This window comes from Dama dama, chromosome 21 (genome assembly GCF_033118175.1).
Source record: "Dama dama isolate Ldn47 chromosome 21, ASM3311817v1, whole genome shotgun sequence".
NCBI lineage: Eukaryota > Metazoa > Chordata > Mammalia > Artiodactyla > Cervidae > Dama > Dama dama.
The window spans coordinates 74638355-74654243 of NC_083701.1; the positions used below are offsets into that span (position 1 = coordinate 74638355).

The window sequence follows — 15889 nt, forward strand, 5'->3', positions numbered from 1 at the left end:
TCCTCTGTCGTCCCCTTCTCCTCCCACCTTCAATCTTTCCCAGCATCAGGGTCTTTAACAATGGCTCAGTTCTTCGCATCAGGTGGCCAAAGTATTGGAGTTCCAGCTTCAGCATCAGTCCTTCCAATGACTATTCAGGACTGATTTCCTTTAGGGTGGACTGGTTGGATCTCCTTGCAGTCCAAGGGACTCAAGAGTCTTCTCCAACACCACAGTTCAAAATCATCAATTCTTTGGAGCTCAGCTTTCTTTACAGTCCAACTTTCTGTTTAACATCAATGATTTCCAATACCCTGTCTTCCAGGTTGCTGATCCATTCCTCTGTATTATTTAGTCTACTGTTGATTTCTTCTAGTGTATTTTTCATTTCAGTTTTTATATTCTTCATCTTTGGTTGTTATCTGTATTTTCTAGCTCTGCTGTTAAATACTTCTAGTTCTGCGCTAAAGAATTCCATTCTTTACCAAGTTCTTTGATCATCTTTAAAATCATTCATCCTGAGTTCTTTCCAGGTCGATTGCCTATCTCCACTTCTTTTTCTGGTGTTTTATCTTGTTTTTTCATTTGGAACATGTTCCTCTGTCACTTTATTTTGCCTGACTTGATGTTTTATTTCTGTGCATTTGGTAGGTTGCTTATACTTCCCAGCAGTAGCTTCTTGTAGGAGACACAGCTATGAGTCCCAGCAGTCTTCTCCCCTCTTGTCACAAGAGGTAAATGCTCTGGTGGTACCTCGATGTGGGCTGCTAGGGTCCTTCTGTTGTGGCAGGCTGATTATTGTGGGCAGTCTGCTAGGCTTGGTTAGTCCCTGGTCCAGCTGGTGGCCGAGCACTGCCTTGTGTGGAGGCTGCTGACCATTGGTTGTTGAGACCAGGTCATGAGGTAAGCTGGCTGCAGAAGCTCAGAGGACTAATACTCACTCACCAGTGCAGTGGGCTGGGTCAGGTTCCCGGAGACCCTAGTGTTGGTTACTGCCCACTGGTGGGTGAGGCCATGTCTTGGGGCTAATGCTAACCTTTTCGTAGGCATAACCACATCCTGAGGTCCACTTGCAGGGCCCGTGGAGTCCCAGAGCTGTTATTGGATAGCGCTGGTTCCTGATTCCCCTCTAATGTGTTCTGTAGCTGGTGTGGGCCTGCTGGTGGGCGAGGCCAAGGCCCCCCAGTCCCAGGGCTCGTGCTGAACTGTTGATGGGTGGGCTGGGCTCATCGACTGTGGGGGTTCAGTTGTCCTGGGGTTAGGATTAGCCTTCTGGCCTCTGAGGCTTGGTTCCAAGGCAGGCTCACTGGTGGGCAGGGCCAGGTGCCTGCTCATTGGTATTGGTGACTGAGGGCTGGTGGGTAGGGGCAGGGCTGGGTCCTGAGGCTTATGAGCTAGAGGGAAGATTCCAAGTGGGCACTAGGCCAGCAGCAGTGTCCATGGGGTAGAAATGAACTACCTAGAATGGCTTCTGCCAGTGCCTAGGTCCCTAGGGCGAGTTCCAGTTGCCTCCTCCCTCTCCAGGGAACTCTCCCAAGATCCCCATGCAGGTCTGACCCAGGCTTCTTTCAAACCCCTGCTTCTGCACTGGGTCCCCAGAGTGTATGAGAGTTTGTGCACACCCTGTAACAGTGGAGTCATTTTTATGTTTCTCTACCTTGGAGATGTGACTGTCTCTGCTGGCCCTCCTGGGTGTCCCCAGTGTCCTCTCCTCTCATCACCCAAAGGCTAGGGGCCAGCTGGTCCCAGGAAAGTGTCTGGCCTGCATGCGCGGACTCAGCCTGCAGGCTTTGGGACTTTAGTTTTTTTACTTCTGGTATCTGTGTCCCGGTAGTTAAGGCTGGTCTAGAGGCTTGTGCTTATTTAACTTGTATGCAGAGTACATCATGAGAAACGCTGGGCGGGAGGAAGCACAAGCTGGAATCAAGACTGCCAGGAGAAATATCAATAACCTCGGATATGCAGATGACATCACCCTTATGGCAGAAAGTGAAGAAGAACTAAAGAGCCTCTTGATGAAAGTGAAAGAGGAGAGTGAAAAAGTTGGCTTAAAACTCAACATTCAGAAAACTAAGATCATGGCATCTGGTCCCATCACTTCATGGAAAATAGATGGGGAAACAGTGGAAACAGTGTCAGACTTTAATCACTGCAGATGGTGACTGCAGCCATGAAATTAAAAGACGCTTGCTCCTTTGAAGAAAAGTTATGACTAACCTAGACAGCATATTAAAAAACAGAGACATTACTTTGTCAACAAAGGTCCGTCTAGTCAAGGCTATGTTTTTTCCAGTAGTCACGTATGGATGTGAGAGTTGGACTATAAAGAAAGCTGAGCACTGAAGAACCGATGCTTTTGAACTGTGGTGTTGGAGAAGACTCCTGAGAGTCCCTTGGACTGCAAGGAGATCCAACCAGTCCATCCTGAAGGAGATCAGTCCTGGGCGTTCATTGGAAGGACTGATGCGGAAGCTGAAACTCCAATACTTTGGCCACTTGATACAGGGAACTGACTCATTTGAAAAGACCCTGATGCTGGAAACGATTGAAGGCAGGAGAAGGGGACGACAGAGAATGAGATGGTTGGATGGCATCACCGACTCAATGGACATGAATTTGAGTAAACTCTGGGAGTTGGTGATGGACAGGGAGGCCTGGCATGCTTCAGTCCATGGGGTCCCAACAAGTCCGGCATGACTGAATGACTGAACTGACTGACTGGGAGGCTTGTGCAGGCTTCTAGGCAAAAGAGGCTGGTACCTACCCGAGGGTGGAGCTGGGTCTTGGTTCCATGGTGGGCAGGACCATGACTAGGGGCATGTCTAGAGGTGGCTGTGGGCTCAGGAAGTCTGTCTGCTGACAGGTGGGGCTGTGTTGTTTGGCCTGAGGCATTCAATCACTAGAGTCTACAGGCTGTTGGGTGGGGCCAGGTCTACTGATCCAAGCAAGATGTCTGCTTCCAGTGAATTCACGTAGATGAACACTGCCCTGTATCTCTGCCATCACTATGTATGTCCCCAGGGCGGGGCAGAGCTGCCCTTGCCTCCCTAAGAAACCCTACAAGACCAGCAGGTAGGTCTGGTCTTCAGTTCAGTTCAATCGTTCAGTCGTGTCTGACTCTTTGTGACCCCATGAACTGCGGCACGCCAGGCCTCCCTGCCCATCACCAACTCCTGGAGTTTACTCAAACTCATGTCTATCAAGTCGGTGATGCCATCCAGCCATGTCATCCTCTGTCGTCCCCTTCTCCTCCTGCCCCCAATCCCTCCCAGCATCAGGGTCTTTTCCAATGAGTCAGCTCTTCACATGAGGTGGACAAAGTATTGGAGTTTCAGCTTCAGCATCAGTCCTTCCAATGAACACCCAGGACTGATCTCCTTTAGGATGGACTGGTTGGATCTCCTTGCAGTCCAAGGGACTCTCAAGAGTCTTCTCCAACACCACAGTTCAAAAGCATCAATTCTTCGGCGCTCAGCTTTCTTCACAGTCCAACTCTCACATCCATACATGACCACTGGAAAAACCATAGCCTTGACTAGACGGACCTTTGTTGGCAAAGTAATGTCTCTGCTTTTTAATATGTTACCTAGGTTGGTCATAACTTTCCTTCCAAGGAGTAAGCGTCTTTTAATTTCATGGCTGCAATAACCATCTGCAGTGATTTTGGAGACCCCAAAATAAAGTCTGACACTGTTTCCACTGTTTCCCCATCTATTTCCCATGAAGTGATGGGACTGGATGCCATGATCTTAGTTTTTTGAATGCTGAGCTTTAAGCCAACTTTTTCACTCTCCTCTTTCACTTTCATCAAGAGGTTTTTTAGTTCCTCTTCACTTTCTGCTGTAAGGGTGGTGTCTGGCCTTGGCACCTATCAAATTGCTGCTTTCTCTGTTGGTCCTGGTACACATGAGATTTTGTGTGTACCCTTTAAGAATGAAGTCTCTATTTCTCCCCAACCCTGTGAAGCTTCTGCAGTCAAGCCTCAGTGGTCTGCAAAGCTGAATGCTCTGGGGGTTTCTCTTCCTGGTGCTGCACTCCCAGTCTGGGGGCCCTGATGAGGGGCTCAGAGGTCTCATTCCTGTGGGAGAACCTCTGTAATACAATTATTCTCTAGTTTGTGGGTGGCCCACCTTGTGGGTATGAGGTTTGATTATATCATGGGTCTGCCTCTCTTGCCAGTCTCATTTGGTTCCTTCCTTATGTCTTTAGCTGTAGAGATTTTCTGGTAGGGTTCGGTCTTTTTAAGTGATGGTTATTCTGCAGATTGTTGTGATTCTGGGATGCTCCTGAGAGGAGGTGAGCTTAGGTTCCCTCAACTCTACCATCTTGACTGCTTTTCTCCTGTAGTTTTCTAGTTAAGTTTTTAAATGAGGAAGTGTGAGTTTTCTAGCTTTTCCTTTTTGAAGATTGTTTTGGCCCAGATTCCTTGAATTTCTATATGAATTTTAGAGACATGTTGTCAACTTGTGCAAATAAGTCAGCTAGCTGAGATTTTGGTGGGGATTGCATTTAATCTGTAGATGAATTTGGGGGAGAATTACCATTTTGTCAATATTAAGTCTTCTAACCCATGAATACTGTCTCTTTTCAATAATGTTTTGTAGTTTTCAGAGTATGAGATGTGAACTTTTGTTAAATATAAACCTAAGAATTTTATGTTTAAACTTTATTATCAGTGGAATTGTTTTTTAAAAAAATTTAACCACTTTATTAAGGCATGATTGACATGTAAAAGCTGTACATATTTAATCTACACAATTTGATGAGTAGGAATAAGTATACACATGAAATTATGACCATCATAAGGAAACATATTCGTCAGCTTCCAAAGTTTCCTCCCCCTCTTACTGTTATTTCCTTGTATTCATTCTTGATTCTAGTCATTTAAGCCTTTTTTCCCTTCATTAATCTAGCTCAAGATTTGTCTATTTTTCAAAGTCAAAAATTGAGGTGCATTTTTTTTCAATTCTTTCATTAATTTTTGCTCTAATATTTCTTTCATTTTTTTTTTTTTTTTTGTTTTGGCTTTAGTTTGCTCCATTTCCCCCTGTATCTCATAGGTAGAGGGGCTTCCCTGGTGGCTCAGATGGTAAGAATCCACCTGCAATGCAGGAGACCCGGGTTCCATCCCAGGGTCGAGAAGATTCCCTTGGAGAAGGGAAAGGCTACCCACTCCAGTATTCTTGCCTGGGGAATTCCATGGACAGAGGAGCTTGCTGGGCTGTGGTACATGGGATCGCAGAGTTGGTCACAACTGAGTGACTAACATTATAGGTGGAAGGTTAGGATGTTGATCTCAAATATTTCTTCTTTTTTAATATAGTTGCTTGCAGATAAAAATTTCCTTCTAATTACTTTAGCTACATCTCGTATTTTCTATTTCCATTCGCCTCAAAGGATTTTTCTAATTTCATGATATATTCTTTGATCCAGTAGTTGTTCATTTCCACACTGTAAATTCCCCAAATTTGCTACTTTTCTAATTTCAGTGCACTGTGTTCAGAGAGCATACTTTGTGTTATTTCAATAATTCCAAATCCACTGAGGCTTGCTTTTTGATCTTGTATCTCATCTATACTGCAGAAGGTTCCAGGTGCACTTTGGAAGGACGTGAAGATTCTATTCTTAAAGTGTTCTACAGTTGTCTGTGAGGCCTCGTAGGTTGTGTTGTTGTCTTCCATTTTCTAGCCAATCTTCTGCCTCATTGTTCTGTCCGTTGTTGAAAGTGGAGTATTCGTACTGTTTCTTTGACTGCCCTGGGCCTTTGTTGCCGTGCATGGGGTTTAAGTTGCAGGGAGAGGGGTCTGCTCTCCAGTCGCAGTGCATGGGCTTCTCGTTTCAGACCATGATGGGCTCATAGTGCACAGGCTTAGCGGTAGCAGCACTTGGGTTGAAGTAGCTGTGTTCACCAACTCCAGAGCACAGGCTCGGTAACTGTGGCGCGTGGGCGTAGGTGACCTATGGCACATGGGATCTTCTTGGTCCAGGGATCAAACCTGCGTTCCCTGCATTGGCAGGTCAATTCTTTACCACTGGACCACCAGGGAGCTTCTGTGTTCCTGTTGAATAATCTTGTCCCTCACCCCACCCGCTGCCTTCAAGTCTTTGTCAGCTTTTCTTCATGAGTTTTGGGAATATGTTGTTAGGTGTATCCATGTATATACTTATTCTTCTTGATGAATTGACACTGTTTCATCTTTTTTCTTCTAGTACAATTTTTTAGTCTATTTTGTCTGATATTAGTATAGCTACTTTTTTGTTTGTTTTTTACTCTTATGGTTGCTGTCTACTGTCTTATGGTTGATTTTTTTATCCTTTTACTGATATTTCCAATCTGCATATTTGAAAGTGTTATATAGTTGGATCTTGTTTTCTTATCTATTCTTTTGATTGGATCACTTAATCCAGTCACACTTAATGTAATTATTGATGTAGTTAAATTATGCAAATTAAAAAATTTACCATGGCCATTTTACTGTTTTCCATCTTGTCTTTACTGCATTTAAAAATTGCTTAATACTTTATTGCTTTTTCCTACTTTTGTATTACACAAATATTTTCTAGTATAACATTTTAATTTGCTTTGACTATTTTTTGGTTATATATTTTGAGTTACATCCTTAATGACTTCACCAGTTTATATATACAACAGATTTATACTAACCCAATTTCAGTGAAATGTAGAAATATTTCTATTTAGTTCTACTTTCTTCCTCTTTTTGTTATGAAACTGTTTGGTTGTTGTATATAAAGTCTAAGTAGGACAGCAGGCATATATTCATAGTTAAATTAATTTTCATATTTACAACTCATTATTGTCCCTTGTTCCTATGGGTTTCAAGTTATACTATCTCCTATTTCCTTACTTCCCAATACAGCTTTGCTTCCATCCACCTTTGTGCTGATATGGAGAAATGTTACATTTTGTTTTACTTCCAATAATACAATTATATGCATTATTTTATGTATTTTGATTCTTTAATCAGTTAAGGGATGAAGGGAAAATATGAATTTATATTTTTTTATAATTATATATTTTGCTTTATGAGTGTTTCTTTCTTCTTCTCATGTTTATTCAAATTACTCTCTAGGGTCACATTCTGAAAGGATTTGAAGTAAGAACTTCCTTCAGCCTTTTTCGTTAAGGTGGGTCTGGTAGGAACATACTTTCCAGCTGTTAGCTGAGAATGACTTTATTTTGGCTTCATTTGAAAGACAGTTTTGCTGGATATAGAATTCTTAGCTGATTTTTTTTGTTGTTGAAAACTCTGTCAGCCTTGCAAAACATCTAGTGTTTTGCATTTTATTTTGAAGGATAATTTTGTTGGATGTAGAATTCTCAGCTTACTGTTATTTCCTGTACCTAAAATATGTCCTTCACTGCCTTCTAGTCTCCATTATTTCTCATGAGAAATTTCTCAACTGTTAATTATTCCTTTACATTAAATCATATTTTCTTGCTACTTTCAAGATTTCCCCCAACAGTTTGACTGTGAAGTGTCTAGGTGTGGTTCTCTTGTGTTTCCTTATCCTGGGTTTTACTGAAGTTCTTGAACATGTCGGTTCATCTTTTTCATCAAATTAAGGAAGGTTCCAGCTATTATTTTCCCCAATGTTTCTTGTCCTCCCATCCCCCCAGAGGCTCCTATTACATGTGCTGATATGCTTGATGTCCCACAGATTTCAGTATAAACCTTGCCTATAATAAATGGGGCCCTCTCTTTACATTTTTTTCTGATTGTAGTTAATTTTAAAAATCATAGTTCACTGGCTATTAGTTAGAGTTTGGTATTACGTTCTCTTTCTTTCAGAAATAGTAAGGAGAATAGTATTCAGATCTTTGTTCTGTATACACAGGAACGTAAGAGATGACAAAATTGAAATAGGAGTAAATGAACTGATATGAAATGGAATATAAGTGTTTTAAGTTGTAAAATAAGAAGTCTCCTCATAAACTAAAAAGGAGTCATTATGAGTGATGTGGAAACATACATATGCATTCTTAAAAATACCACATCTCTTATACAGATTTAAAATATTTTTTGGCTACACTTATGAGCATTTTAAAAGAATGGAGCTACCTCAACTAAAGGACAACCAGTAAGTATAATTAGTTCATCAACACAGTATGGTTAACAGTATTAAAATACTTTCCCTCATGTAGTCAAAAGACTAAATTTTCATTAACATACTTATAGGCAAATGTGTAATGACCAGACAATGTATATAGCACAGAAACAAGAAAAAGTGTTTTAAGTCTAGTTATTTTGATAGGTTTTTCTAATACACATAATTGTCAACAATTTATTATAAAAAAACCTACATATACAATTAATACTTGATCAAAAGTCTTTTAAAATATAATCAGAATGAAATGTGTAGAAAGAGACATTTCAAAGTCACAGCAGTTACTACTATTACAATATTTAATCATTTTTACAATAGGCCTGCCGATCCATTTCAATTAAATTTGTTCTCAGAACCATCAAATTTCTTGCTGAATTTGACTTAGAGCAAAAGCAAGTTGCTTAATTTTTGTTTCCATTGCTTTTTTGTTCTTGCATGTTTCTTCCAGAAGTCCACGCATTTCTTCTTCAACTCGATGAACCTAAATCAATATGTACATTTTATAACATTTAAATTTCTCAGTGAAAATGTATTTTAAAAAATGGAGAAAGTAAATTTATTTGTATACATTTTATAGTTTGTGATGTGATATTCATTTAAAACAAGAGGTTAATAAAATGTTAACCTATTCAAATACTAAAATGGAAAACAATGTCATACTGTATACAAAATATTCACACGTGTACCATCCATTTATTTCTCATAGGCACTTGTAATGAACACATGGTAATCTAACTATTTTGTAGTTCAGAAAACTTGTTCAAGGTTGTGGTGCTTCTCAGTAGCATATTTGGATGAAACCTAGTCTTCTGACTTAATCTTCTGACTTAACTGCTTTCTCATTCATAAGCAGTTATGAATGTCAAATCATGACTCTTGACTTAACCTTACAAACTTTCAAAACTGAAATCACCTCCCTTCCCAAAGAAACTCTTTAAACGCTGCATTTCTAAAACTGCTGGTGGTGGTTAAACATTATCATCTTTTTGAGAGGCAATTTTATGAGTTACTGTTAACCCATATTTATTCTCCTAGGATTCTATGTATTTGATACTATTAATTTCTCCTTGAAACATTCTCTCCTATTATACAACATTCCTGAGTGTACTAGCAATATAGTCATCCTTATCTGTCTACTTCCCTCTTCCTGATCTCTAACACAGACTTCCTAATTTTTTTTTTTCTAAAAACATTTCTCCTAACTTAAATGATCACTTGTATGTGATGCCTTTCTTCATGATTACCACATTTAAACTTTGGTGCCATTTTTCTAATTCCCTAACAAACACCTCCCTATGATATTACATCATACTGTAAGATGTCCAAAATCAAGCACAGTATTTTGCTTTGAGCTAAAGGCCTAATATCATACCTTATTTAATAATACCTAGTATACTCTTGTTCAACACTCAGTAGATTTTAAATATGTGAAACAACCACTGAAGTGAAATAAAGAACTAAATTGTGAACAAATTGTATTTCTTTATTAATTGTGATTATTTTCAAAGACGTAATTCCCGCTTTCTGGTTATACAGACTCCTTTAATGTCATTTAACTACACAACCTTGATTATAAAATATGAAGTATTCCTTTCCTTTTCTATTAACTCTTTTCCTTTTCTAGTTGCTGATTTCTGAATTTCCAGTCTTAAGGATATGTGTTTCTTATTAACACTTCAAAATCAGGGGAAAATGAAAGTTCATAACTGTCTCATTTAGTGGACCTTAACAGTGGAGTCACACGAGAATCACCTGTTGAGTTTTAAAAATATCTAGGTTTGAACCTAGTCTTGGTGAATCAAAGTCTGAGGGGAAAGCTCATACATAAGTATTATTAAAAAGCCTCATAAGTTAATTCTGATCTTTCCCTGTCATTTAGTATCATCCTAAACCCATTCATTTGTCAACAAGAAACTTGACAGGTTGAACCCTAATTCATAATAAAACAATCCTTGAGAACTTGTCCAAGGCAGTAACGGATTGTACTTAATACATTCACATTCTCACCTTGCCTATGTGTAACCAAAAGGGCTTCCAGCTGAAATTGGTGAGGGATATATCAATTTTTATCCAGAGCTCATGGAGCAGGTGTGTATCAGGATCAAATTTATAATCTTGGTTTCATTAAAATTCTGTTTTACAACTAATCTAAGTATTACCAACATGTTGGTCTGGCTTCATGATTGTATTAGTAACATTCTTCACACTATTTTGGTCATTCAATCATGCTGCCTTTTCTTCTTATCACTGTTGAAGATACAATTTACTTAGCTATAACAATTTAATACTGATTATCAAAGTGAATTTTACTTACGGTACCTTTAAATTTGCAGAATCAATACATTTCTGTTTTTCATTTGCCAGTTGTATTATTTCATTTTGATGAGCTTCAACAATTGCATCAACTTGTTTCTTAAAGGCATCATCCATACTATGAAGCTTTTCCATTGCATCCCTTAAAAACAAAACAAAACCACATATCTACCTGGATGTGTAAAAATTAGGATTTTTTGTTTTTTACATGGAAGCACTCATTCATATTTTAATGGAAGCATAACTCCATTGAATAGCAAAAGACTACCTTGGGTAACTAAAGTTATAAGTAGTTCATCATCCAACAGAATCTGTTAGTACCAGTTTAGAGTAGGGTAACCTAAGTGGAAGTTTGTTACATTATCCTCTGAAAGTTAGGATACATGGTTCTCACTTATTGTGAGTCTAAGGATATGCTTTATAAGAATCTTCACAGATGCTACTATCAATTTTTTTTTCTCCATGTATTAGCAGTATGATAATAATTTACAATGCAGGTTCAAGTTTATAATCATATGTCTGATTTTCCTGTTTATGCTTATCAGATAAAACCCTATGTTAATAAACATAAACAGTATTTACAAAATTTCACTGCTAAATGTTTCTTACAGGCAAAATACCCATTTCTTAATATTAAGTATGAATAATAATTCCTGGGCGTGGAAGCCTTTCTGTGTCCTCCGTTTCCTGTTTGCAGGGAATAGACTCCAGCCTCCAAGACTTTCCCTGAGTTTCAACGGGTAGATATGAACAGTCGCTTATCAGGGAAGGGAGGGGATGCAAAGATCAGGGAGTAGACCACCTTAGGCCTGATCAAAGGAGTACAGGCCCTGCACAGACCCTACTCTTTAACAGCAACTCCACCCCTGAACCACTGCTATGCTGCTGCTGCTGCTAAGTCACTTCTGTGCGACCCCAGAGATGGCAGCCCACCAGGCTCCGCCATCCTTGGGATTCTCCAGGCAAGAACACTGGAGTGGGTTGCCATTTCCTTCTCCAATGCATGAAAAGTGAAAAGTGAAAGTGAAGTCGCTCAGTCGTGTCCAACTCTTAGCGACCCCATGGACTGCAGCCCACCAGGCTCCTCCGTCCATGGGCTTTTCCAGGCAAGGGTACTGCAGTGGGGTGCCATTGCCTTCTCTGGAACCACTGCTATAAAACTCAGCAAATCCTCCCGCACTGGGACACAGGTTTTGAGGCACAAGCCTGCTGCGTCCCCCTTTGCCAGGCAAAGCAACAACGCGATCCTTTTCTACGTCACCCAAAACTCTGACACTTCGTTGGGCACAGGTGCAGGGAGACTGAACTTTCAGCATTATTAGGATCATGAATCAAAAGCCTTTCTTTTATTCCTGTTGCAACATTTGGTAGCTGTGTGACCAAGGGCAAGTTCACAACCTCTGGATTTAAAGTCTGTCAACTATAACACAATAATCCTGCCTGTTTGGCTAACCTCACAGCATTACTGCTGGGTTCAAAGTAAGATATAAGAAAAAAATCAATTTATATATTATAAAAAGCTATGCAAATACAATCTTTCTTATGAACAATGAGTTACTTATTTTATTAAAATTCCATTAAATTAAAAATCATACCTACCAATTTTAGTCATAATAGCATTAAGGTAAAAACCAGGCCTTTTTATTGTTTTGCTCTTAAAACCACAATAAACAATATAAGAGATTCTAAAAATTGTCAGGCTTTATGGTTTTTATTAAGTTTAGGAACTTCTAGTTATATGAAGTGATTGTGTCTTTTAGGATCAAAAGGACTTCACGCTGCAAAGCTGTGGCCAGCAGGAAAGAAAACAGGCTCTAAGTCGATGCTTCGTCGTATTCATGTTTGGTTGTAAAGCAAAGTATAACAGGGGCCATTAGCAGACAGCTGACTGTATTATCAATTAAAACTTCTGGGGTGTATAATAACACCTTTCACCTTTTCAGTTACATTGGGTTAAAATATGAAAAATCAAATTTTGAGGTTTTATTCGATTTGATATAATGGGGAACCTACCTCTATATGAAATTTTGGGGCTACCCACATGCCACATTATCTACACCATTCTATATTTTGACATGAGAACTGGTTACTAAACCATGCTACCTATTTTCTAGGTGAGTTAACTTTAAATTATTTTAACAAGTCTAGTCATATCGTTTATAAGCTAAAACCCTCATTTCCTCTACAGTATTTTATAAAATCCATACAACAATGGCATATGCGTATAGATTTTCTTCCCCTTACTTAAAATCAGCTCTCATCCTCAGCTGGTGCAGGCTAACTGCTACCAACATCTGTTTTAGATTCTTCAGGAGCTCTCTGTCCCTGGTAGTCAGTGATTGTTTTCCTCTAAACTTCACATGTTGTTGTTTAGTCGCTAAGTTGTGTCCAACTCTGCAACCACATGGACTGCCAGGCTCCTCTGTCCATGCGATTCTCCAGCCAAGACTATTGGAGTGGGTTGTTATTTCCTTCTCCAGGGGATCTTCCCAACCCAGGGATTGAACTCATATTCTTTAGTGCTGAACCACCAGGGAAGCCAAAACTCCACACACAACTCCACATACAACAGCCAAAAATATTAGCTGTTTCCATTCAAACAGAATTTGAAAACAATAATTCTAGTAATAAAAACTAAATATTTATATAGCAATTACTATGCATCAGGCACTATTTAAATGCTAAATAGCCCATACAAATCATATTCATGCATAAATACTCATATATACAAAGTTTAAACTTTCATCAAATATTAAGAGAGGAACTATTATAATCTTCATTTTATAGATGGAATGGAAACTAAGTACTTGGCAAATAACTATGTCCAAAATGTTTTTACCCTCCTCACACCTACCCATCCCAATTCAGTTTTCTTTAAAGATATCCCACATACTTAAGGACTCAATGCTTACTTTTGTAGTTCGATACTTTTGTCTCTTTCCGCTTTAAGTTTTCTTTCTTTGTTTTCAAAGTTTTCTTTCACTTCTTTTACTTGCATTTCAAGATGACATAGAAGTTCTCCTTTATCATGCCACTTCTGATTAAGTGTACTAATATGAAAAGAAATAATTAAAAAAAATGGTTACATGAAATTATTAAGCCACATGTTATTTCTCAATAGGAAATACTATATAATACCTGTAAGCTTTTCTGATTTCATCAAGTTCTAATTCCTTTACTTTCAACTGCTGTTTTAGTTTTTCTTTTCTTTCATTGTGTCTTTCTAGTTTCTCAACTATTTCATCCAGTTGTGAAGATTTTTCTTCAAGTTGTTCTTGAGTACATTTTTGTATTTCAGTGATTTTTTCATGTAATATTTTGATTTGTTCCTCTCTTTCCTGTAAACACTTCATTTTTACAGAAAATAAATCATCATTAAAAAAATATTTTTCTTAATCTTAAATGTCTTATTTCCAAATTCAACATGGTTTAAAATTATTATAAAAACTACAGAATACTATGGAATAGTGCCACCACTTTGTTTTAAATGCCATTAAGAATGATTCACTATCCACACTTTTTATTTCATTAGGTTACAACCAACCACACAAAGGGAGTACAGGGGAAGAAAAAGAGTACAATGGCAATTTTATTTAACACGGAATATAGCAAAGATTGATATTCATGATGCATGTATGACATAAAATACTATTTCTACTCTGCTAAACAAGTGTCTTCTGCATTAGAGTGAACAAATACTTTAAAGTATGACTTCATCACTATTGAAATGTCACATGAAAATAGGCTCTACCTTCCCCCAAACCTCCTTTCATTGTATCTCTGTCCTGTGAGGCCGACTGTATCCTCTATCTGCATATGACAAACCAGGATTAATGAAAGATCAAAACTACCTTTGGCACTGTTAAATGTTTGCAGGCATTGGGCCTCATCTGACTTATTTATGCCAACGACCGTATCTGCTTTAGAGGGGCATGGCTGGATGGATGGAACCCTGTAACATCAACTAGCGGTAACAGTCTCCACAAGTGAGAAAAAATGAAATTAGCAGTTCCTGCTTTCATCCTGTTTCCCCTGCTCCACCTTGCCTTTTTTCCCTTTTGGGAAGATGATGGAGGCAAACAAACAAATACTGAATGAGGCTAATTTAGGAATGAATTCATCAGTATTTTAGAAAATGTGGTTCAATTCCTCAGTGTATTATACATCTAAAAATTCTAAGCAACAATATCAGGTAGTCTTGACCAACATTTCCATAATTTATTTTCTCCCCACAACTCTCATACTTAAGTACTTAGGGGACAGCAGTCTTAATATATTATTAGGAATTCATAAAAGCTACCAAAGATTCTTATGAAATAACCCTGTTAATAAAAATAACATTGTAGCATCAGAGAATCTTGTGACCCATACTTAAAAGTACCAAAATAATACATATGAGAAAACCAAACCTCAAAAATCCTGTTTTAAAATCTACTTAATTGAAAATATCAAAGTCCAAATTCTACAGATTAGGTCATTATCCCTTTAAGTTATTAGCTATGGTGTAATATTTGGGCTTCCCTGGTGGCTCAGTGGTAAAGAATCCTCCTGCCAATGCAGAAGACACAGGTTTGATCCCTCGGTTGGGAAGATCCCTGGAAGAGGAAATGGCAACCCACTCCAGTATTCTTGCCTAGAGAATCCCATGGACAGAGGAGCCTAGTGGGCTACAGTGCATGGGGTTGCAAAAAGTCAGACATGACTGAGCAACTGAGCACATGGTGAATTTATTGCTATAAGAATTATACTTAGTTATCTCTGTATGTTCTGTGATGAGCTGGGATGCACCATTAATGCTCCTATGTTTGAGGTTGATACAATGCTCTTTAAAGTAAATGTACTAAATTGTGGAAAAAAAAGAAAAATGATGAGTTGAAAAACTGAAAACTTTTTTTTTAAACCAAAAATCTAGAAACTAAAAGTCATTTCCTTTTTGGCGCCACTGTGTTATTCATTACTAGTCATTTTCTCCCAAAACTCTGTTCAGAGACTGATAAGCAGCAGTCTTACTGCAGAAGTAGTTATGTCAAACATAGTGTTAAACTGAGTATAGAAAAAATGCTTATTGCTTAACAATTCTGAATAATTTTCAGTGTAGCTTGGCATGTATGACAGATATAATGTAAGTTTTGGTTTCATCCAAAAGCAAAAAAACAATATAACTGTTTAGGGTAATTATATTACCTAAACACAGTTCAAAAATCACAGTTCAAGCATTCATAGTCTAATTATGGATATAACAACATGGTGGTAATGTTTCTTTATTTTCTGTACTTGATGAAGTTCTGGTTCTTAAAAATGACTAAGGGGAAAAAAAATCAATTCTTAAGTAGTTATAATTAAAGAATGAGTTCCTTAAAAAAAAATTTAAAAATAAGAGAGAGAATGAGTTCCTAACTTTGTGGGTGATAATCACATTTAGAAGTTTCTTAAAATCTCTTTTCTTGGGCTATTTTTTTTACACCTTGAA

At 38.3% G+C, this 15889-nt stretch overlaps 1 protein-coding gene across 7 annotated transcripts in view; it reads right to left on the reverse strand.

Moving 5' to 3' along the window:
- Positions 1–8383: 8383 nt before the first annotated feature.
- LRRCC1 (leucine rich repeat and coiled-coil centrosomal protein 1) overlaps positions 8384–15889 on the reverse strand; it is a 38904-nt gene continuing 31398 nt past the window's right edge. For all 7 annotated transcript variants that reach the window (XM_061123843.1, XM_061123840.1, XM_061123841.1 and 4 more), the window contains 4 exons: positions 13558–13766; positions 13332–13469; positions 10426–10561; positions 8384–8587 (listed from right to left, as the gene is read on the reverse strand). In XM_061123843.1, the coding sequence (XP_060979826.1) occupies positions 8465–8587; positions 10426–10561; positions 13332–13469; positions 13558–13766 (606 nt within the window). In that variant the 3' untranslated portion in view covers positions 8384–8464. The remainder of the gene's footprint in view (positions 8588–10425; positions 10562–13331; positions 13470–13557; positions 13767–15889) is intronic.